At 41.6% G+C, this 24909-nt stretch overlaps 1 protein-coding gene across 1 annotated transcript; it reads right to left on the reverse strand.

The window, feature by feature from the left end:
• Positions 1–5442: 5442 nt before the first annotated feature.
• Positions 5443–21746, reverse strand: LOC310943379 (neuroligin-4, X-linked-like; the record flags this gene model as incomplete). The annotated part of the gene is made up of 8 exons (XM_083908932.1): positions 5443–5850; positions 8211–8820; positions 12735–12859; positions 13253–13466; positions 14744–15194; positions 16079–16264; positions 19023–19175; positions 21275–21746. 8 exons carry the CDS (start codon positions 21744–21746, stop codon positions 5443–5445), a joined length of 2619 nt encoding a protein of 872 aa, XP_083765058.1.
• Positions 21747–24909: the final 3163 nt, after the last annotated feature.

Genomic DNA, 24909 nt, shown 5'->3' on the forward strand with positions numbered 1-24909 from the left:
CATTCATAGAAAAACAGGTGCATTGGCGATAAACCGGTGATGGGAGGAGACCAACAGGGAGTACGTGGGGAGAGAGGACAATAATATATGAAGAAGAACATAAAAGAAAAGAAAAGGAAAAAAACACACACACACACACATGACAAGAGGATGAGGGGGAGGTGAAAGGAACAGTGATGGGAACTGCAGCTCTGTGAATGGAGCTGGATCTTATAGCTGCGTTCCTCCCCGAGCTCGGCCAATCACGACCAAGGGTCCACCCTGGAATCAACCCCTCCCACCTTTTGTTTAAAAAAAAAAAAAAAGGGGGGGGGGGTTGTGTTATATTGTTTGGGTTGAGCGATTAAAAAAAATCAAGGGCTATCAAGTGTGGTGCCTGTTGATAAAGAGCCCCCATTAAAATGAATTTGATCTTTTATGAATGTAACATCAACCTCGTTGAACCGTGACGAGAAAAGAGGGGGACAGTGTTGGAGAGAGAGAGAGAGAGAGAGAGAGAGAGAGAGAGAGAGAGAGAGAGAGAGAGCTGAAGGCTGCAGAGAAAATGATTCAGTGACTCAAGCTGCAATGAGGAATGCAGCAGTGTGTGTGTGTGTGTGTGCGTGCTTGTATTTGTTATCTCTTTAGATTTAACTTTAACTGGTCATAGTTAAGGTGAGGGACAAAGGCATTCCAAATGAATGGAAGTCAGTGCGAGGAGAATAGCTGCACTTGTGCATGCATGCGCTGTGAGAAGTGATTAAGAACAATGAGCCTGCCAACCACTAAACAAGCAGAAAGGCTGTGTTCCATTCCTTAATGACATCCTCCTCCTTCCCTTATCTCTTACCCTCAACTCCTCCTTCAGTGCATCCTTTTATTTACTCTCCTTCACATTATCTCGTTCACTTGTGCTGTTATCATTTGTTTTTTTCATCTTCCACTTCTGCTCCTCTTTTAATATTTCCTTTGCTCAACTGGTGTCATGTTCTCCTTTCACAGCACGTCCTTCACATCTCAGGAGGGGGAAAAAAAGAAGCTAAAGGAGCTGGTGTTATCATAGTATCTCCGAGTAGCAGTAGATGTAAGACAAGCAGAGACTCATTTAGAAAGACCTATTTTTTTCTCACATATATTAGGATTAGATGACATTAAAATTGAGGGTTTTGTACAGTCATTTGTGTCAACAACTGTTAGATGGAATGTCAAACGAATACATGAGTGAGTTAAATCAAAAAGAAAGTGTTGTGACTTCCAGTGCTCCTTCAAGCAAAGTTCATCTTCAGTGAGTGACAGACATGTTACTGAACAACACGCAGGCAAATCATCGTGATGCCTCAAAAATGAGCATGGATTCACTTCACACATAAAAAGATAGAACCTTTCTACTGAAGATTTTGTCAATAAATGGTCATTAAATATTTTCGGATAACAGGTATCTGTGAAACTGTCGCCGTGACACAAACCAAATTCTGGATTGCATGTTTTAAAACATTACCTCATTTTAATCTGTGGAGGCGGGAGAGAACAAAAGTAAGCCAACCATGCAGTGGCTCTCTTCTCTTCTTGGGGCAAAACTGTGAACACGTTGACGTCAAACAAAACGAACACCTGGTCATGACTTGAACTCCATGCTTTCTAATGTGTTACCTTCCATAAATCGAATTAACTGCAGTTATATCTAGTTAATGGGATTAGAGCGAGGACACAGTGTAGGAGGCATAAATCTGTTCTGGAAGTCAGCCATGGATTCAGTTCTTTCATATCTCACAGGGTCTCCTTCGCCAGCTGGCAGGGGCTGCTGCTCCATGATGATTTACACTAATGTCTCCCTACTTTGCTGCAGCTGTGACTCCAGTAATTGTACAACATATGCAGTATAGCAAAAAAGATAAAGGTAAAGTAAAAGGAAAGTTAAAAAATACATATATATATTTTCATATGCTTTCATAAAGAAAATGACATCTCTAATAAATATCTTACATAGAATAGAGAATAGATTCATTTAAAAAAAACAAAAATAAGATGACTCGGCACCAGACTTCCTCAAGTCTTGCTGCTCCATTCCAAAATCTTTTCTTTAACATGAGTCAACTTAATCCAGGAACTCTAAACTGGGCTTTAGAAGTGTTAGGATACGTGGATTTTGAATGGACCAGAGCATCACCTCTAATTAATCTGTGTCCAAGTGAACATTTGCACCACATGCAGTGAAATTTCACTGTGACTTTGCGAACATCAAATTTGAAAGGGTTCCTTCATGGCATTCCTGAGATATCACTTATCCACAAAAAAAATGTGGGTAAGTGTGAAATTACTGTGACCTTTAACCAAGAAAAGTTAAAATTTCAAAGGATGCTCTCTGGTGTGGCTGCTGCAGAGGTACGAGCCTCCTAAATGAAGTCATGGGCGACATTTGAAATGAATAATAAATTGTAAATTGTAAAATATTGATATTTTTATTTTTCAAAAATGCAGCAGAAATGTTTTATGCTTTGACACAATCCAGCCATCAGCTGAGTCAATAAACCCATATGAAAAGAAATATCCAAACAATCAAACATCCAATAAACGTTACTTTTATACCATTTTTGTAAAAGTTCTTTGCTTGCCATCCACAAAAAAAAAAAAATGTTCAGCTTTCACTTACTTTACATGTTATTTTGACAAGGAACTAAAATCTCTCATGAAGAAGTTACTTAGGATGAGAGGAGGTTAAATAGGCCTCACTGTGGCAAAGCTGCAAGTGGTCACACAGACAAGGCTGGGACGGGGACAGGGACGGGGGGGACAGGAGAGGACTGGACAAGACACAGGTTAGAGGCAAGGAAAAGAAGAAGGGAAGGAACAAGGAAAAGAGAGGAAAGTTAAAGTTATAAAAATATCAGTGTTGGGGCCTTTGGTCGAGTTTTTAGCTTCATATTAGCAACCGGATAAACAGAATTTGACAATTAGTGGCTGCCATTACAAAATACTCCTGTTTTTAAACTGATATTACATCTTACAGCAGTAACCCACCAACAGATTACAAAATAATCCAAACAATAATACTAGAATCTGAAGAAAACTCATAATCATACTTTCATCAGGATATAATGTTGGTGTTTTTTACCAATAAAAGGTTTAAAAAGCAGTAAGTCGAGAGGCCTTCAGCGTCAATTCTCTCATGCTATATCACACAGTGTGTCCCTTCTCAGCTCCGCCTCATTCATCAAATTGGGCTCCAAAACACTGACAACATGGAGGCAGGCATTAAACCAAAGTGTGTGAGAGTGACAGGTCTATGAAGAGGGAAGACACCGGAAAGAGATGATAAAGCTGCACTGTGTAACTTTTGGGGCTTTTCTTGTCTCTTTTTTTGCGAGCTGTTGTGGATGTCATTATTCTGCCTCCGTTACGTAACATAATTTGTTTGCCGCGTCCTTCATCTGAAAACAGCTCTGTCGATACCATCAGAACTGAGTGTATGCAGCAGCAGCAGCAGCAGCAGTGCAGGGGCGGGTGAGGGCAAGAGGTGTTTATCCTGTCAAACTGCTCAGCGACCGGGGTTTTTGTTTTTTTCGGAATTTAATTCTGAAACTTTTTTTTTGTGCACACACTTCTTCGACTTTCCTGTCACACACCGACCTGTTTGCAGCCCTTTTTCCCCGCTTTACGAGTGCAACATCTGACATAAAAACCAATCACGTCCTGTGTGCAGTGCGGGAAATGTTGCCAGAGGGACACAAGCTATAAACGAGCACTGTGTGCAGCTAATGGCCTAATCAGCATTGTGTGATCCAATTTGACAATAATTTGAATGTAAATGACATTTCTTTATATTTAGTTGCACACTAGAGCTTTTTTTTTTTGTTTTTTTTTTGTTCTGGGTTATTGATTAAATACAAGGTTCTTTCATTCACAAAGTGCTCACCCAAAAAATTCAGGGAACCCTGGTAATGTATAAAAGTTAAACAAAAATTGTTAAATTCTCGGGACACACTGTGACTCTGGACCCTCAACAAGCACTAAATAAGACATTAAATTAGTTTTGACTTTACAAGGTATTAAGGGTAAAAAATGAAAGGAACAGGAGGAGGGGGGGGGGCAAGCAGAGTTTAGGTACAAAGGGGTCATAGGTCATGGTTTTTCGGCTGGTGCTTAATCATCAAACCAATATTGCATTATCTACACAGTACTAGCTTCTCATCTGATGGTGAAACAAACAGAGACAGGATAGAGTGAAAATGCCTTACACATCGACTACCAAACAAGTATCTAGATGCTCAGATAGTTACGAATTATTGGAATGACTGCATAGCAAATATAGCGGGGGATTATTTTTTTTTTTTTAAATAAAGGTACTGTGTACATACTACAGTGGGTGAGATAGAAAGACAACCAGCCTTGCGTCAGGACATCTATACAACAATATAGTAATATCTGAGATGAAAGCAATAATGTGGTTAAATAAGTCATGTTTTTAATGCAAGAGCAATTAAATGCTATAAATCATAATATATCATCTGTATCTCTCCATTCTATTTACAAGCGTTTAACACATAGCTGGTTAGAGTGATTCTTCAGTCAGCCTGGCAATGCTTCAGAAGCCCTTTCTTCTTCTGAAGCTAATTTCTGTCTCTTGGCACACTTTCCATCTCTGTGTTTTCCATATCACTCCATCTCACTTTGTCTTTTCTCGCTCTCACAGCTGGTAGATCTCTCTCAATAAAATCCTAATCTCTTTCCCACAATCTGCCTCACATTTCCTTCAACTAATGTTGTTGTTTATTTTGTTGTTGTTGTTTTTTTTTAATCTCCCTCTTCCTCCCTGTCTGTTTTTTTACGTCCACGTCTTCCTGGAATTTGTTATTTTCTCCTCAGCTTGGTTTGATCCTTGGCAGATTGGGCCTTTGATCGTTTTCGTTGAAAAAAAAAAAAAAAAATGCTACATTCACATTTCACAGGTTGTTCAAGTTGACATCAGCAGTCTGTGTGTGTGTGTGTGTGTGGTACATCTTAGCTCAGGACTGCATGTGCATCTGCTCTGCTCTGCACCCCAACGCTGCTTCACTGTGCAGCACAGGTACAGTAAGAGATATAAACTGATCGATAACCGACTCGTTTTCCCCCACATCGCTCCTCTTCTACCCCGGCTGTTAAAAAAAAGCAGAAGATTTAATATCCAAAGCAGGTTTGGAGACATTTGATGGATGTCTTGGCTCGTCAAGTTCCAGGTCATGAGCGAATGATGCATAGAACTGCATCTCCTGGGATCCAGTCTGTCTTCAGTTCCTCTACATGCAACACACAGCTGTCTGTCTTTTCATCCTGTTACTGAAAAAGTCTTTCAGTCGCACCATCTGTAACAATCCTGCAGGGTAATTAGTAGAGGTATTTAAGTCTTTTGTTTCGCGTGTGTTCGAGAGTGTGTGTGTGTGCGCGCGCGTGTGTGTGTGCATGTGTGTGTGTGTGGGAGTGCAGTTATACACGCGTGGTGGAGTGTGTGTGCGTGGAGATGTGTGTGTGCGGCAAGTGTGTATTACTATACGGGCTATGGTGTGTGTATCCCTGGTGAGGATGTCCCATCCTCATCCCCACCATCGATCCAGGTGTCATGGGTGTCATTGGCGTCGCCGGGGTAACAGGATGCGACCCGGGGGTCACGGGCAACGAGCCCGGGGTCAGCGAGGTCATGAGCGGGACATCATCGGGTGAGCGGCGCAGGGTGAGGGTGTAATCGGGTGGACAGGTGAGACGCACGGTGTCCAGCGTGCTGTAGATGTCCTGGGTGTCCATGCCGTCCAGGGCGTCCAGCGTATCCAGAGTGTGATGGTGATGAGCGTTGTTCCTCTCGTCCGCTGACGCTGCATCACACTCAAGCTGCTTCACCTGCGAAGCAAAGCATGCGAGGGGAAAATAAAACCATGTAATCAAATATGTCGCTGAACAATTTGGTGGGAAAATATTTCATATTCTGTGATTACAATTTGATTTGGGACATCATTTTTGTTTTATTGCCATGTAGGTATAAGCCTACAAGGCATTTGCTGTGGATGTTCACTGTGTAATAGATTTAAAACATGAGATCCAATCAAAATATGAACTACTGAATTCGCTTCCAATCTGTATGTATTACACATTATTGTAAGTGACAAGAAATCAAAACTAGACCCATTATTGCAGAAGCTCTGTTTGCGTTCAGGAAAATAAATAAGACCTATTATTCCAATAGGTGAATAGCAATAATAATAATAATAATTGCAGTTTAACTATCGTGAATGTAGATGCATATTGCATGTATACATGTTACAATGTGTATCATGTATGTGTGCAATTATGAGCAACGCATGAATCATTTTAAGAATGAAATCTGTGATTTGCCAATGCATTTTTTTTTGTTAACTCTGAAAAGCTGGAGCCAGCGAATGATTTTTGACAATTTAGCTTGAAAAATAAAACATGCAGTCTCAAATAAAAATAGCTGCCAATTTTTTTTGTCATTTCAATGAACAATGACGAAAGACATAGTTTGAGATCCGTTGGTGACAAATATATTCATCTATTCGTCTCTACCCGTTTATCCTCCACATGAGGGTCACGGTTGGTGCCAAGCCCAGCTCACATAGGGTGAAAGGTGGGGTCACACTCTGGACAAGTCGTCAGTCCATCACAGGGTCATCAACACAGTAGAAAATGAAAAGAAAGAAAAAAAGACTGGCACTGGCACAACTAGTAGTATCAAATATTTCAAGGTTTGTCCAGGAAATGATACCACAGATGGCTAAAATGTATGATGTTATTAAACGGTGACTCTGTCTCTTACCTTGAATACTAATGTCTATGGATTTAAAGAGTGTTGGAATGTTTAAGTTAAGTACATTAGTCAACAGAATAAGTGGACGACTAATTGTTGTAAACGAGTCAATATTGTTTGCACTGAGCATTATCTTCAAAAATTAAACACTAAGATTTGCTTAGTTTGATATGGTAAATGTTTGCACAATTATCAGACATACAATACTTATATGATTAATAAACTATCAAATATTAATCTGCACACAAACAGCATTGAGTGATGATGCTGTGTTTCTCCAGCCAGTCAGACCCTATAATACGAATTCACATTAACAAGTCCTTGCACGATTTCTCATCATAGTCTGAACCACTTCAGACTGAGTCTGATTGATTCTATTCAGGAGAGTATGTTATTTTCCTGACTCTTGTAAAGCACTAGTATGTCCCGAGAAAAAGACCCAAGTGCTCAACATCACAAAGAGACAAAGGATTACTTTTAAAAAATAAGTGAAACACAAAAGCTGCTATACAACGCTGCTCTCAATTAACAGCAATGTAAGATTTCAAAGATCGAGGTCAAGAAAATCAGGTAAGTGGCCTGTGTGTCAACACACACTCAACACACACACACACACACATTCTCACACTGATCATGTCTGCTGATAACAGGCTGTGCCGTGTTTTACTGCCAGCTGCTCCACTTGCATTGTTCATTCAGAGAGTCGCACACGACCTCATCTGGCTTAATGTTGCTTACGCTTGATATAATGTGAGACATTAATAGCAAGAAAACATGCAAAATGCATTCAAAATGTGGCTACAAAAGCCTACACAAACAAAATGAACAGTATATTGGTTTCAAGGTAAAAACTAAAGCGCCATCGATATCAAGTTTTCTTTCTCTGCATCTGATAAAATGATATGAATAATAAATTATACACAAAATTGCATAAAATTAAACAAAAACAATGTAGTGTAAACTTATATAAATAAGTAACAACTGTGTGAAATTTAGCAACATTTACTGGTGAAGTCCCTCACCGCACGCTTCCCTTCCAGGTGTGTTAAAGAACCTGTGTAGCCTTCAGCCGGCATCAAAACTCATAAATGTTTAGTTTGTCCAGTGTGGGCTATTGTAAAAAAAAAAAAAAAAAAAAAACCTGGCTGACCTGGATCCTGATATAAATATAAAGGGCTCATTCTGGGGAAATGAAAAAAGGTGATTGTACTCTCAGCTGACATAGGGCGAAAGGGTGGGGGGTCACATCCTTAAATATAAGATGAAAATAAGTTGACCTCACTTCTACACCCTGGACATTAACTAATAATCCACCAATGCCGATTATTAAAAAAAAAAAAAAAAAAAAAGCAAGTCAGCCCGATCAATAGGCCGACAACCTCGACTAAAAACCCTTTGTGTGAAACAAAATCCATACAAAAACATGCTGACTCACCTGTAGAGACATCAGCCCTTCTCCCTGTAAGTGGGCAGCAACGTCTGCAGCTGTGATATCTCGTCTCGGGGGAGGCAGTGGGCGGGAGCGCCGGTGCTCCAGACGCCTCTTGTCCTTCTTGTACAGCAGAGCGGCAAACGCAAGGATGTTGAGAAACAGCAGGGAGGCTCCCACTGCAATCGTCACAGACAGCTCCGTGGAGTAGTTCTCGGCGGGGATACGGACTCCATCTTCCCCTCCACCTTGGCCTACAGCGGTCTCTGGGGGCTGCGGGGTCCCACCTTGAGATCCTGGGTGACGCGTACTGCTCGGAGGCCAACCTTTGGACAGGCGCTTAGTGTAAGAGTAAGGAGTGTCGTCCTGCGGTGAGGGACTATGCGTGAAGGAGGACACGGACTGGAGGAGCTCGTTGACGTGGTGCAGGTGAGGCACCAGCTGAAGCCAGAAGGAGATTTTGGTGGCGCGGTAGTGGTCTCTTACACGGGGTTTAAGGCCGATGTGGAGGTACAGCTGCTCTTTTGGGGTGTACTTAGACCAGGCCACTTCTTCAAAGCGGTTTGGTTTCGTGTGGATGAACTTGGTATCTTGAGGAACCGGCTGGTTTGGATCACTAGAAGGAGTGAAAAACACAGAGACTTGGTATATTTATTCACATCTTCAGGGGTTGGCAGTTATGTGTTGATACTATACATATTTAAACAGAGGGGGGAAAAAACAATAAGCTGGGAAAAACCAAACACAGCATATTCAGTGAAAGAGCACAAAAAAAAACAATATTTCATGATTTTCAGCTTTCCAAATGTCAGAGAGCTGCTGAGGACCTGTTTTTTCCCCTGCTGTCCTCCAAGAAGAAGGAGTTTCTCTCTTTCTGGCCACTTTAACCATAGCCCTGTTCTGGCACACACACCTCTAATCAATATCCAAGTAACAAACAGACAAACCAGTGTCAAAAAATACTTAAACAAGACTGAACATGTTCTATTTTCCTGTAATAGTAGCTCTAATGTGGTTCCGTTGCAGATCATTGATTTTATTATTGAATATCCACCATGTTTCAACTCCTGCAGTTTATAATGTGTTATAAAGTGAATATGTGTCCCTCGAGCAGCATTCAGGCATCACATCTCCATTGTTTCCTGTGTTTGTGTATGTGTTACCTCTTTAAGAACATTTATGGCATAAACTGTCAAGATCAGTAGGAAGCGAATTGTGGTTAGGTTAAGGTTGTGGTTAGGTTAGGTTATGGTTAGGGTTAGACATTAACTTGTTGTGGGATAATGCTTTGGTCAGGCTATCTAAATGAGTGGAAGTCAACGAGACTCCTTACCAAGGTTATTATAGTTTTGAAATTTTCATTAGTTTTGCATTTTTATTTAGAGTTTACAGTTTGCTTTTTTATTATTTCAGTTTTTTTATAGTTGTTCAGGTATGAAGAGAAAGCCTTGACTTGTAGACGCTGAAAAGGATGAAAGAATGTGTGACACCAAATATAAATGATCAAATCCTTTCATTTTATTCTTTAACCTTTAACATCTGCATGTAAATTCAAATGTAAAACTTCGAATGGTCTTTTTGAAAAAAAAAAAAGTTTTGGAAAAACGAAGATGAAGCTGAATTTATCTACAATTCAGTTTAGTTTGAGTTAGTTTTGCTTTCATTGTTTTTTTTTTGTTTTTTTTTTAATTATTATTATTTTATTTATTTATTTTTAAATTTCAGTTAAATTATTACAATGATATTTTCACTGCTAGTTTTAGACTTAGTTTTCATTAACTACAATAACCCCGGTCCTTACAAGGATAGCGATGTAAACAGTGTGCGAAATACCCATTAATAATCGGGGGGGTCCCCATCTCCCATTTGTTGCGCAATACTGTGTCACCACCCCCAGGTGCCACCCTGCAGTATTGGCTATATTCCCTGTCAGATGTGGGCTTGTGTGGGCCTTTTTCCACAGCGCCATTTCAGAAAGCAATGAATTAATACATTAAAAATACACAATTCGAAAAAAAATAATTCAAATTTTTTGTGGTTAAAAAGGATAAGACAGCATGAAAAAGTGTATTATGTCAGTAGATCATATAAGTAAAACTGAAATTACAAAAATCTTTAGGAAAAAAACATGCTTTCCAATTACACTGAAACATGTTTAGACCCCCCTCAAATTTTGCATTTGAGGCTTTCAGGGGGTCTTGAATATTATTCAGGGGGGTCTAACCCCCCCCCCCCCCAGACCCCCCTATATTTCGCACAGTGGATGTAAACCTGCCTGTGTGTGTACAGTAAACACACCCCCAAGGACTCCCTTCTGTGACACACACGGGCAAACATTTATTTGTGTCAGCGGCGGCGGGAAAAACATCGCAGATAAAAAACTGCAGCGTGTCTTCACACACTCGCAGAGACTGCACACCGTGTGTGCTCACCTGTCAATCAGCACCTTGTGAGCAACACAAGGACAAAATCTAGCGTGAAGACCCTTCTGGCACGCGGGCAACAATCTTATACGCCCCCCCACACTGAGGCGTCGCAAAAAGGCAAACACACATCACTATCATTATATTAAGCAGCCGCAGGATTCCCTCCCCCTCTGAGCTGCTCTCAGCTGAGTGAAGCGTTGCCTCAGTAGAGGTTCCCCATTGATAATTGAAAACACAATGAAATCTTTATTTCCCTCCTTTGTGATTTTTTTTTTGCTTTGCAGCCTGCTGCAGTGGTAATGACACCACGGACTAGAGACAGGTTTGAGACGATGCCACGCGCTCGCCTTAGAGCACCTGCATTACAGACGGTGTGCGAACAACGTCCCGATTCTGCGCTCTGGGGTGATTTAGATCAAGGCCTAAACTGCAGATGCCTGCGTAAATCTGAAGCAGTCTCGGTGAAGTGAGCCTCGATTGGATTAATTACTGGTAATTATTTACTCTCGGCATTGCGGAACGAAGGTCCACCCTCAACAATTACTTTTATCTCGCGTATATCACGTCAGAGTGGGGGAGATAAAACGTCCTCTTATCTTTGTGGAATGTCAGGATTTTTAAAAGTGTGAATGTGAATTCCCTCGATTATCACGACATCGTTTGGCCTTCACTTTAATACAGTACATAATGTCTAACCTTTCTTAAGATCATTTTAATTTCATCTTAAAAAACTGAAAATGCTCTTTTCCGATTGCATGATTGAAAGAGGGAGCGAAAAGAGGAGAAGAACAGATTCATCACACAGTGACCAACCTTTTCTTTTACTTTCTGGACATTAACTTGGCTTTCCTCAAGAATGTGCTCAAGACCAAAGGTTGTTTAATTCTCCCAGCCAAGGTCCAAAGAAGAAAAACCTTGTCAGTGTTTTGACATGACAGAGAGCCCACATGCTCCCTCTGTTAAATTAGTCTGCAGTGAGTGTTGCTTTCATGGTGGTATTTAAAGCCCTATCACACACTTTAATCTTTGCCTCTGAACTCATTATCTTTTTTATATGGTAAAAAGAAAAAGTTGCTTATTGTGACAAAAAAAAAGCTGCATCTGCTGCACACACGTCCTACTTTTCTTCCAAATTGTATCTAACTAATGCAAATTAGCTGCATACGAAGATCACTTGCAGTACACAAATTAGTTCAATGCTGCTGTAATCAGGGCTAGAGCTGAAACAATTAATCGATTACTAAATTAAACGTCAACTATTTTGATAATCGATTAATCGGTTTGAAGCTTTTTTCATTATTGAAACAAGATTTCATATTGTTTTAGCTTCTTATTTCTGATATTTTCTTCGTTTCTTTGCTCCACATAACAAAGACGTTTTGGTTTGTGGCTAAAATAAGACAATGTAGAACATTGTCATTTCCAGGTTTGACAAACACTGTTTTTTAACATTTTCTGACATTTTATGGACCAAACGATTAATTGATTAATCAAAAAATAATAATCGACAGATTAAGCGATTGCAAAAATAGTCGTCAGTTGCAGCTCTAATCAGAAACTGTTGTCCTCTCCCTGTTTGGTTTGTCCTCTCTCTGTCAGATAACTACACTTCCAGTGTGCTCATACTACACGTTGACAAATATAAAACGCGGTTACGACAAAAACCATGAGCAGTTCTAAACTATTACGGAGAGGTAAGGTGCTGCTTTTCTTGAAGGCACCGTGCAGTTGAATCTTGGCTGTCTCATTTCTAGCCTGGATAAGATTTGTTCCTGTAAAATCAAGAGTGAGCTGGCCACAGTCGCAGCAGCAACACTTCATGTTGCCAAAACCTTGTCTCCGGAGAGTGTTAAAGATAAGAGGTTGAGGGAGGAAAAAAAAAAAAAACTGTTTTCCAGTGACAGCAAATTTAATTCACCACAATGAGGTATTGTCCTGTGATTAGATATGATCATTAAAAAACAATGTCTGTAAATGCATGTTTGAGCTGGCACACGTCGAGATAATTGACGCATCCTGAGGCCGTTCCTCCTTTTCTTTTGCTTTACGGAAGAAAAGCCACATTCATCAACATTTCACGCCAAGCGTAGTTTAAACAGCTCACCCAGTCTTGGCAAAGTTGGTCCAGTAAGTCATGACCACTGCGCTCAGCATCACGTCATTCTTGGAGAAGTTGCAGTTGAACAGATCAGTGGGTCCTAACATGGGCACGCCAAACACATACAGCACCTACACACACACACACACAAGTAACAACAGATTACAGTTGCTGCTGACTCAAACTATAACTGACTCATGTCAAACTCTAACGACACCACAGTGAAGACAGAAACAGCTTCACTGCAGTGAACTCGGGGAAGTAAACTCCTCTTCAGTCAAAACACCCACTCAAAACATTACTAATATATGCACGCACACACACATACACACACATTTAGTGTGCTAAACATCAGGCAAACAAGATTGCACCTAAATCAAAAAATCAATAGTTCATTACTCAACAAATATCAAAGAGAAGACGACCACAATAACATCTAATCATCCTGATAGAAAGCATACAGATTAATACAGCAAGTAAAATAACTAATATTAAAGGAACACCACACTGTGACATCCTCTTACCTCGTCACCATGGGCGGAGTCTGCCCAGGGGGGAGTGGCATCACTCTGGCAGTGGTGGTAAAACGAGTAGAAGTAAGTCGGGGACCCGTACTGCGCATGAAGGTCAGCCGTGGCAACTGCCGGCGCCACCCATTGGTGGTCTGTAAATAGTGCCACCAGAGTCTTTCGGCGGGTCTCGGCGTTGTCACGATCTGCCCAGTCCGTGTACATGAACCTTCGATAGATAGATTTAAAATTAGACAGAGATTCAAGGTCCCCAACGAAGCTCTTTGTCACCCACAAACACACATTGTACATCGTCTCAAAATGAGCTCATTCATCCACAACAACTGGTCTCACTCAGGAAGCAAAGTGTCTCTACGGACACATGGAAAACAAAATACAGAGACATTTTAACTTCAAGTTTGAACGATTTTGAAATTATTGTATATTGTACTGCATATTGTATCAGTAATGCAGTTACATTCAAGTATTCTATATCTACTCATGAGGGTTTACAGCACACAGAAACACACGTGTAACATATTCACTCCGTCTGTTCTGACCAAACACAGGTCACAGGTTTTCAGCTGCAAACTGCATTTTTATTGTCAGTATTTTTGATGTGATTTTCTATCAGTTCATTTAAAACTGGAGCAGAAATGCCCAATTTATTTCCGTCGTTCTGTTTTGATTCTGTTTTGATCATTTGAAACATGTGCTGCCAAAGTATAGTGTTTTGCAGGTGGTGGACTCTGACTGAGAGAAGAGTTCATGAATTTTGGTAACTGTGATCACTGAAATGCACTGAATTGCAAAGTGATTCAATGTTTTGCTCCACATAGACTTATGTTTTACTGCCTGTGTTAAGAGTTCTGACAATGTGACTTGAGTTTTGACCAATGCTTGTCAGCATTTGAAGTGCATCTATCTATAAAGCAAATTGTGTCTGTGTGTGTGTGTCTGTGACGAGCATATCTCACTGACCGTTAGTCATATCGCCTTAAGACTTTGGATATGGGTTGAGAATGGCACAATGGTTTGCATCCTTGATTTTCATGTTTTTATGAGTAATTAAAATTTTAGGTAGGCAGCGGCTCATCAGCAGCAGCTGTGCTGTCTGGAGCAGGGAGGTGGGAGTGAAGAGGTTGTCCTCATGGTGGGTGAGCCATTTTCACACGATTCAAATCAAAACATGGTGTGTGGTATATATTAGCATGCTACTATTTTGCGGCTAACTTGGCGAACCTGTTTCCAAAGGTAAGCTAGCGAGGCTACGATTAGCATTAGCGTAGCTAGCTGTTTTGTGACAGCCAGCCACGCTGGAATCTCTTTAAAAGGCATATTCGATGTGCGGTGTGCACATACTAACTACGTGCACTGCTCTAGTATTTATAAAGTAGGGTCCAGTGGTGCAAAACCACTTTGCCGCTCCAGTGAAGGTCTCAATCTTTTAGATTAATTTAATTGCTAAACTTAAATAGATTCAGAGAAATATACACTCTCACTCACCTTATGCTCTCTCTTAGTGTGTCTCGGCCTTCCGGGTATCCATATAAACTGTCCACAAAGTCGGACACAGCGAAGTCAAAGTCCTCCGCAGTGACGCCGTCCTCCGAGTCCACGATGCCCTCCACGAACTTCACACCTTCGCCCTGATTAACCCCGAGCATCACGTCGTAGTTCAGAAACTCTCCTTGCTCCATCAGAATCTGGGGGTCGTCCGGTATCACATCTCCATCAATCACTGGTGCAAAAGCAGTGTGATACTTGGCCGGCGTCACGTTCTGCTCCACTAGTTCCCGATAACTCCGGCCCTGGAGGCAGGCGACCAGTTGGGTGCTGTCATCGATGCCACAGCCAACCATCTCTCCGAGCTGCCGCGCGTACTTGCTTGGCTGATAGTTGACGGCCCAACTGGCCAAAGCACTGCCACTCTGGATGATGGCTCTATGGAACAGGTCTAAGATACACATGAACACACAGACATGAATTTAAATAAAAGCACTGAGGCACATACGTATATATTTATGAACACGCACGCACCTACATGAATGAATGCATAAGCGTGTGATTGAAGGTTACAAGAATCCTTCATAAAGAGATGCAGAGCAAGCAATGCCACAACAAGAAAACACTGAAATCACAGACATGCATTATTTAAAAGGCCAACAGGTCATGGTTTAGAGCACCTGGTTCCAGTAGGAGACGAATAAAAGTTTAAAACAATACAGCTTTTAGCTATGTGAGTCACAGTACAGTAGGCTGTACTGTATTATTCATGTACTATGATTCAAGGGCTCACTCAGGCATTCATACCGGCAAATTGTGTACCGGTCCACTGGAGACCTTGAAAAAGTCTCATAACTTGAAATGTCAAAGCTGTCACAGCGCCCACCTACCAAATTAGGTACCTGCTGTCTGTTTGCTTGTACATCAAAAGTAATAAAAATGCAAAAATGCAAAAAAAAAAAAAAAAACCTTGTCAACCTCTGTGCCACATGAACTGTTTTCAAACGTGGATTCCGAGAAATTGGTTTTAGACATTTTCTGGAGTTTGACAACCACATATGAAGGAATCAGCAGGAGGTTGGGGGTGAGGCGTGTTCACTACAGCAGCAACATTGCCAGTACATTCAGGCAAGAGGAGATTTTCTTGCTGTGTTTCCACATGGACTCACACACACGTTGTGGCATTTTGAATTGGGTACTGGCAGGGGGAAATCCTAAAAAACCATATTTGCCAACATTTGCTTTCTCACATCCCTCCAGACAATTTCAGCGAAACGTCCGGAACTGAGAGCAGCGACAGTCAAGGAGGGTTTTCGGTTCATAATTCATCCTTACCCTCAGAGTAATGAGATAAAGTGAGCAGGCTGACACAGGAGGCTCCGGCCCCAGACCCAAACACAGTGACTCTGTGTGGATCTCCTCCGAAGGCTGCGATGTTCTCCTTCACCCAGCGCAGAGCCTGGATCTGATCCAGTAAGCCGTAGTTACCTTTTGCTGCCTGGTCACCAGTACTGAGAAACCCTACAGGCAGAAAGAAAGAGTGATGTTGTGAAATTACAATTTCATTTTAACAATCTGCATGAAAAGTTTATAAAAACAAAAAAAACATTCCTGCAAGTTTCTACGGATGCAGCAAGTTCCACTTCCAGTGATGATAAACAAATGGGGGACCACAACATGACGGTGATAGGTTTGATATGAAATCTTGGCAATCCCACTGTTCAGATCAATTATGCACAAGACTCCATCAGAGGAAATTAATGAAAGAAAGTTATGTAGCTCTCCTACAATCCCTTGGAAATTAGATCAAATCAACAAGGGACACCCATGTTCATGGGAAATAAATATCAGCTTACAAACATATGCTGCTGCAAATCCAAAACCTATTCCTTATTCTCTTTACTGCTGACTTTATTAAGCAAGCACGCGGGATCCTAAGTGGCTCACTCCACTCCAGTATATCTCATTATTGCAGAAAGTCGCTTGTTTGAACCTCAAGCTGGTTCTGAACACAAGAGTATAAAGAGCAAGAAAAAAAAAAGAGTGCGGTTAAAAGAATACATTTCATTCCATACAGTGTGTGCATTTTGTCAGACATCCAAAGGGAACATTATATGCTTATTGTGTTAAGAGGATTGTAATAACAACCGCAGGATGCTTTCACATACACTTGGGAAGTGCTTGATCATTTATGTGTATACATTTCTGCAGAAAACTCGAGCTCCAGCTGATTAGAGAACGATTAGCAAATAAAACACAGAATGAAATGTATGAGCTCACCTCGTGCTTTCAACTTATGGTGACAGGGAAGACGAGGAAGACGTCGGTATTTGTGACGATGGATGGTCGATCATGACGGTGACGATGATCATATTGAAGGTGGCATGAAAACAGGATGGACATGGAGACAATATGAAGCATGTGGGATATGTACTAAACAGGAGCTGCCATCGAAAGTCAATATCTAACAAAAACTCCATATAATTTTACTACTGCATGCATTCAACCCCGCTCTTTAAGAAAGTCGTCTGTATCTAATTAAAGAAGAGCCATAAGTGGCCTTGTTCCTGGAAATTAAACTTGAACTCGCGCTGTATTATCATGGGTTTTGTGTCCACATGAACTAGAAAAAGTGCCCAAACTGCATTAAACAACAGAAAACAAAGAAACAATGGCATACTAAATAATTTAAAGGAAAAAGAAGCATCCAAATGCTCTGGGGATTCCTTCCTACTCCTCCTCTTAGAATAATTAAGCTTCCATCCCTGTAAAATGCATCTAAAAGGCAGATAAGCCTGTACGCGTATTTTTAATACACACAATATTCACTTTTTACAACAGAAAACGAATCCGTTTTAATATACCTGTCTGTCTGAGCTACGTCACATAATTATGAATGAAAATGCTACATGGACAGAATTAATGTGTCATCTTGTAAATTATTTAATAGCAAGGCAGCAATTATTTAAAATGAGGACATGATTAACACAAGACAACACAGCAGTCAATGGAGAGACACACATCTCATACTCTGACTTACTGTAATCAATATTAGGCTGTGCTCACACTCACACACACACACACACACACACACACACACACACACTCATTAGTCATGCCCTTGGTGTAGTACAGTGAATGCGTTTAGCCCTTCACTGGTCCCACTCAGGTTTGGTAATCTTTTAATATATACTCCTACTAAATACTCAAATGCCAGGATTGTGAGATATTACTTTCATTCGGCTCGTGAGCTTTTGTCTAAAATTAGATAAACCATGTGGAAACAGATTTTCCTGTGGAGGTTATAAAAAATAAAAAAATAAAAAATAAAAGGATCAGAAATAAATGGCTTCGGGGGATTATGTCCACATGTGACATCCATTCTGTTCACGTTCTCGCGCACAATAAATTGAAATAAATAAATAAATATATCAAATAAATAACGCATTATGGGTTTAAAAAAAACAACAAAAAAAACGTTTTTCACATTTTGTAGCTCATTGAAGGAATGAGCGATCCAGATGGTGGCTATAAAATGGATTTTTATTTTAAAACCCAATGAAATGTGTAATACATAAAACCATATCTCATATTGTGTATGAAACATAGTTAAATCCACCACTTAGAGAATAGGCATCAATACAGTGAGAAAAACATTATAGTAACACGAGTTCATCAAATGTGGTGTCATGTTATTTTTTTGAATTAAACATTTTTATCCCATTGCAGTACCTCCATAATATTCTGTGCAACCTATCTGTTCTTTTTCATTTTGAAATGTGTTAATTCCATGTGAAATGCATAGTTTCTGTTTTTCTATCCCTCCCCTTTCATTAAGTAAATGACTACACAATGAGCATATGATAACTCAGCAATATTATCGCATATCTACAATAACATTGGGAGTAATCGCACTCCTACAGTCCCTGCTTAAAGATTGCAGTGTTGTTGAAGCACCACTAAAGCGATTTATAATCTGGTTTCTTAGATTGCTGCCTAGTTGCCCGTGTTTGGAGTTGTCCCATTCACGTCCACTAAAATAAAAATCAGGCATAAAAATATTCACCGCGACGTGAATTGATTGTTCTGTGTCACTGCACGTGTAGGACACATCTATAGTGAAGTGAATTGTGAAACTAATGAAAATGTGGCACACAGCCGTGTGCTTTATTACATTTCCACACAAACTACAAACACTCGTGGCAACATACAGCGAGTAAGTCTTGAGAATATTGCAAGGCATTCTTTATATAAGGCACAGAACAAAAAGAAGATTTACCCAGTACTCCCAGGCGGTAGTTGAGGGTAATGACAATGACGTTGCCGTAGCTTGCCAGCACACTGCCATCCATCATGTTTCCTGTGCCTTCTGTGTACGAGCCACCATGGACATAGACCATCACAGGCCGCTGACCCCCCTCCTCATGGATGTCTGAGAGAGAAAGGAAACCATTGTTGCTGTGACTGTCTGTGCTTGTTGTTTAAACACAACTGTGAATAAAAATGAACGTAGTCTTCCAGTTTTAGGAAGTAGCTGTCAGCCACAGGCAGCAAAAAAACATTCCATTTGAAAGTCTATAGGAAAATAAGTCTGTATCTCACACATTTTCTTGAGGAGGTAATTGCAGGTTTCCTTCAGTAAAAAAAAAACAATGTCAATTTTGTAAATTGTGTTTCCATTTAGAGAAAATAGACAGATATAAGTGGACACCAGTGTGACTGACAGCTTCTGTCGACCTATAGGTGCAGGTGAAACTTCCGGGTTTCAAAAACGGACATGGCACCGATCAAATTGTGCCTTTAACTCACATTAGAGTTCGTTTTGGAACTGGAAGCCTGCTTCCATTTAACTTTTAAATGTTTGTTCAAATAAATATTCCTGATTTAATCATCATGTGTCGATGTGATTCTCCACCATATGTCGATCATGGCCTTTGTGACCATGTGGGCATACAAACGCAGAGGTAATCTCTGCCTCCCTGTGCGTGCATGTATGCATGTAGCGTCACATGCAAGTTCAAGAACCAATATGTATGCATGACTGAGTCCGTGTCCTTCCCACTATTCTCTAGAATAGTGGGACTTACACAAGTGTCTGCATACTAAGTGTGGGCTCAGCCGGTGATGAGCAGAGGGGGTGAAGGGGGCAGGTGAGTGGAGTGTCCCAAATATATTTTTTTTTAAACCATAAAGGTGATAAATGTACACAATGTGCAGCAACCTTTACTGTATACATCTGTTAATGCAATCCTGGCTCAAATCATTGCCGGAACGTGGTATAAGAAGTACGCTGCCAAATTTGACAAAATACAGTGTTACACTGTGTTCAAGCACTTGCACTCAGATCATTGTACCACCTTCTGTTGACCTAGAACCTATTTGGTTAATGTGTCAGCAACAAGCGCAGATTTAAAGTGAAAATGCGTGACCTTCATGACAAAGTATGTTGAGTGAGGCAGGTTGCTCCTATATCAAGATTAGCTTTTAACCCTTAAACACCTAACCCTGAAAAATGTCCGTCTTTGCTTAATTTAACCATAAAAGGACCGGAAAATGTCCTGTAACTAAGTGCTTTTGTCCATTTTTCTAGAAATACATCCAATATCTGGCAGTTATAAAACTGTTTTAGCAAAAAAGAAAAAGAAAAGGTTTATTTAGAAAAAAAAAACCTGCAGTTGTAAATGAACAACAGATTGTACGTGTTAAATTTGCAATTGCAGCAGTATGAAACAGATTAACAATAAAGAGTCTGTCTCTCAATGTGCAAAAACAGGCCAAAAATGGAAGTTATGTACAGGTGTTCTTCCCACTCTCTCCTCCCTAGGGACAAAGACGCAGATTCTCCGGTTCTCTTCCTGCAACAGCACGAGTGAAATTACCGTAATAACCACATGTTGGCTTTAACGTGCAACTCAGCTTTCACAAACCGTTGGACTATGGTCATGCAAACTGCACTCGTGCCAATGTGTCGTCAGCGATAAGCTCAGTGTTAAAGTGTTATATGCAGCCGTCTATATTTCAACACATCTCTATTGCAGACCCTTATTCTTCTTCTCCTCTGGTCCAGATGTTTTTAAGAGAGGGAAATAGACTTTTTGACGTTTGGTAATGTCCAGCATTTCTGATGCATGAACAGCTACTGCAGCTGCTCTCTGCTGGCCAGCCGTGTGTTCAAGTGCTACAAGAGTTTTCTTTTATGAGAGTTTGTGTCCTGCAAATTAAAAATGATTACGTGAAAATCCCGGCTGCACTATTTTGAATTAGTTTAATTTAAGATATTCCGTTTCTCTGGTGACATCATAGTCATTTTGTGTCTCGGTATCCTGCATTTCTTACATGTAAGCCATTTAATTTTATTTCACAAGGCTACAAGTCTGCGGCCTGACAGGAAATGTCCATGTTTGATTCATTTGTCACAGCTCACTTGAAGTATCTCCAGGCACCAGTGCCATTTTGTTTAGCATGAAATGGACTTGAATGAAAGTGTGGAATTCCTAATTCACTCCTGTGCACGTCACTGGTTTCACTCACCGTCCTCAGTCGGCACATAGATGTTGAGGTAGAGACAATCCTCACTCTGGTGAGTGAGGTACGTTGCCGCTATATCCAGGTTGGCTGTGAGCCACGACGGCATCATATCCCCCAATATGCTCCTCTCATCCAGTGACTGTGGGCACACGGGAGCAAACTGTGTCACATTCCGTATTCCCGGCCAGGGTAAAGGTGGCTCAGGCGGCTGGAATCGCCGATCCCCCGTTGGAGGCCTTGCGTATGGTACTCCCAGGTACTGGATGACGGGGCCCAGGAGGTCTGAGGGCAGTGGGATCAGCATGCCCCGAATGCGGCCCTGTGCCGTGGAGATGACGGGCACAGTCTGCTGTGCAGACGCCGGATAGAAATAAAGGGAGAGGCAGAAGCAGAGGAGGAGAGAAAGAGGCCCAAACAGGGAGGAGACGGGTAGAAGAGAAGACGAGGCAGTTCTCCTGGTCCTTAGCTCAGACATGACGGGTGTGTTTAGGGGATGCTGCGAGAAGAAGGATGGGAGCAGGATCGACTGGGGGGGAGGGACGAGGTTTACCTTCAAAGGTATCCGACACTCATGCACAGCTGCTGCTCACTGTGACCCATGGCACACACAACAAGCAGTCCCGCTTCTTGCAAGCAACCTTTTCTCCTTGTGTGTGTGTGTTTGTGTTTGTGTGTGTGTGTGTCGGGTCTATGAGTGTGTGAGTCACTGATTCACTGCCTGGGAGTGTGTGGTGACTCAGTCAGTGAGTCCCTTGAAAATGTGTCCGGGTGTGTGTTTAAGTTTTTAAGTGAGTGTGTGTGTCCTGGACTGGCAATGTGAGTGTCTATGTATGTGTGTGTGCGTGTGTGTGTGCATGTTAGCTTGCATATGCGTGCATGTGCGTGCCTGTGTGTGTGTGAGAGAGAGAGAGAAAGAGAGAGTCTCTCGTTATGTAAACAGTAGCATCACTGTTCCTCTGTCACTCTCTCCTTCCGGTCACCCCCATAACAAGCTCAGACGGCCTTCTGGAAAAGAGAGAAAGAAGCAGAGAGAAGGGAAGCGAGAGGCACATTTAAAATAATCACACTATTAAAATGAAATAAACGAAGTACCATACACAGACTGACACACAGAGAGAGAGAGAGAGACAGGTGAGATACAAATGACATGAGAGCGATGTGTTACCTCACTGCTGTTCATGTTAAAAATAGATATGAGAGAGAGAGAGAGATAGGGCAAATGAGATGTTGTCCACTCAGCTTAACACACACACACACACACATAGACTATGTGTCTATGCATTTTCTTTACCTCTTTCTTCTGGTATAAACACTGACCTTGTCTGGTCCTTAAAATGCGAAAAGAAAATACTAACTAATTTCTGAGGAACTGGTTAAGGTAAAAGAACAAATGTGGATAATGCACCTACAGGAATAAATGTGTGTATGTGTGTGTGTGTGTGTGTGTGTGTGTGTCTCAGGTATGAAATGCAGATGTATGTCACATCCTCTACACATTGTTTCACAGATCACAGGACCCGGCTTGGCGGGGGGGGGGGGTTGGAGAGAGGGGTGGAGAGTCACGTCTCATGCTTAATTAAACCCTGAATACACTGCGGGGCTCCTGACCTGCATGTAACATAAGGTAGGATGCCTGTGTGACACAGACACACACACACACACACACGCACACACACACACTTTTTGTCCTGTATGTCTCCCCCACAGATACTTACACCACACACATACACACACCTTCATAATGTCTCTCAATAGCAGACACACACACACAGGGGTTTTTTTTTCCCCTCTCTACCAAAGATGCAGGGACACACACTTTTCTTGATCTCTTTACATGCACACAGTCTCTCTCTCTCTCTCTCTCTACAGTCACACACACACACACACAGCTGCTCTCCAGCCGACTCTGCTATCTCTCTTAGGGCCTGGGGCTGAATATTAACACACACACACACACAACGGACACAGAGAACATCAATAACCGTGTCTCTCTCTCTCTCTCACACACACACACACACACACACACAGACACACACACTGAGCAGCAGAGACATAAACCTGTATAAATGACCAGTGCTCTGCTGTCACTCCTCTCATGTTTGTAGTGCTATTGTATCGGCGGCTGTCGCTGTCCAAGGTGCTAGTTAACATTCCAGTGGTGATCACACACACGCTGATGAATAACGCTCCATTTATCAAGGCAAAACCCGACTATCACCCTCCCGCTTGCATATTTCCATACAGGAAAAGAAGGAGAAAAAAAACACAAAACTATTTATTTAAATTGCCATGAGAGGTGAACGCAGTGAAATAAAAGATAAGAGCGAGGATTTTTTTTTTTTTTTTTTTTTTTAAAGCGCTTGCTTGTGTCAAATATCCTGTTTGAATCTCTATCAGCCACTGAAGCTGACTACGGCAAAACACACTCACTCAAATGCAAAACCTCAATCTGCATCCACGCTGCAGTTTAAGGGGGAGAAAAAAAACAGCCTGAAATGACAAAATGTTGGATATATACTGCACCCGCTGTGGATGAGAGGCGTGAAACCGCACGGATCATGTTCCCGTCCACCGCAATGTTGTGTGCCTCGTGTGTGTTTTTTTTTTTCTGCTGCTGCAGCTTATCCGACGTGCCCGGGATGGGATATTGAGATATTCCTACATCTACCACCGCCACCGCTGCTGCTGCTGCTGCTGCTGCTGATGGTGGTGGTGGTGGTGGTGGTGGCACGTCTCCCGGGATTAACGCAACAAAAAAAAGCACAAAAAAAAGAAGCAACTCTCAAGCTTCCAGTCCGATAGAGATGAAAGCGAGGAAGCGCAGGGTGGGAGAAAAAAAATATTTTGGTTGAAGAAGAAAATTAAGTGTTTCTTCAAGGATTCCAAGGCCCAGGACGTTCAGATGATCAATCTCCCTCTCTCCCTCCTTTCCTTTCTTCCTCCTCCTCCCTCCCCCACCTCTCTCTCTCACTCTCTCTCTCTCTCGCTCTCTCACCTCCTCTCCCTAGATGCGATTGGACAGCGTGGCAGGCAGCAGCTACTGATCCAATGATAGGCCTACGCACCTACATCTCCAAACAGGAGGAGGAGAGAGGGACTGACCTGTGCAGAGGAACACACACACACACAAACACACACACACACACACACACACACATACACACAGATCAAAGCATCACCTCTAACCTTATACCAACCATAACTAACCCCAACCTTAACCTGTAACCATCATTCACATTTTACCCCTATCGCCCTCAACCAGAGCCTCAGAAATTAAGTTCTACCTCATTAGAACTGAGCTCTGGTTTCCATTAGATGCTGACAAGGTCAGTGGTTATGCCACAGAAGGTCCTCGAGAGGTAACAAAAGCATGTGAATGTACACACACACACACAGAGGGAGAGAGAGATGGGAGGGGAGGGGGGAGGGGGGGTGCACACACACACTACATTACACACTACACTGCATTACGCAAAAGCGTGTTGGTAAATGGGAAATGGCTCCACGTGTCTAAACACACCTGTAGAAGGTCCCATCACATATGCAGTGATAAATGAAACGTGAAGAAAACGCGTTGGGGTTTTTTTTCTCCGTGCTCGTACAAACCTGTAGCAAACATGCCCAGATATATACACACA

The sequence above is a fragment of the Microchirus variegatus genome (assembly GCF_963457635.1).
Source record: "Microchirus variegatus genome assembly, chromosome: 22".
Taxonomy (NCBI): domain Eukaryota; kingdom Metazoa; phylum Chordata; class Actinopteri; order Pleuronectiformes; family Soleidae; genus Microchirus; species Microchirus variegatus.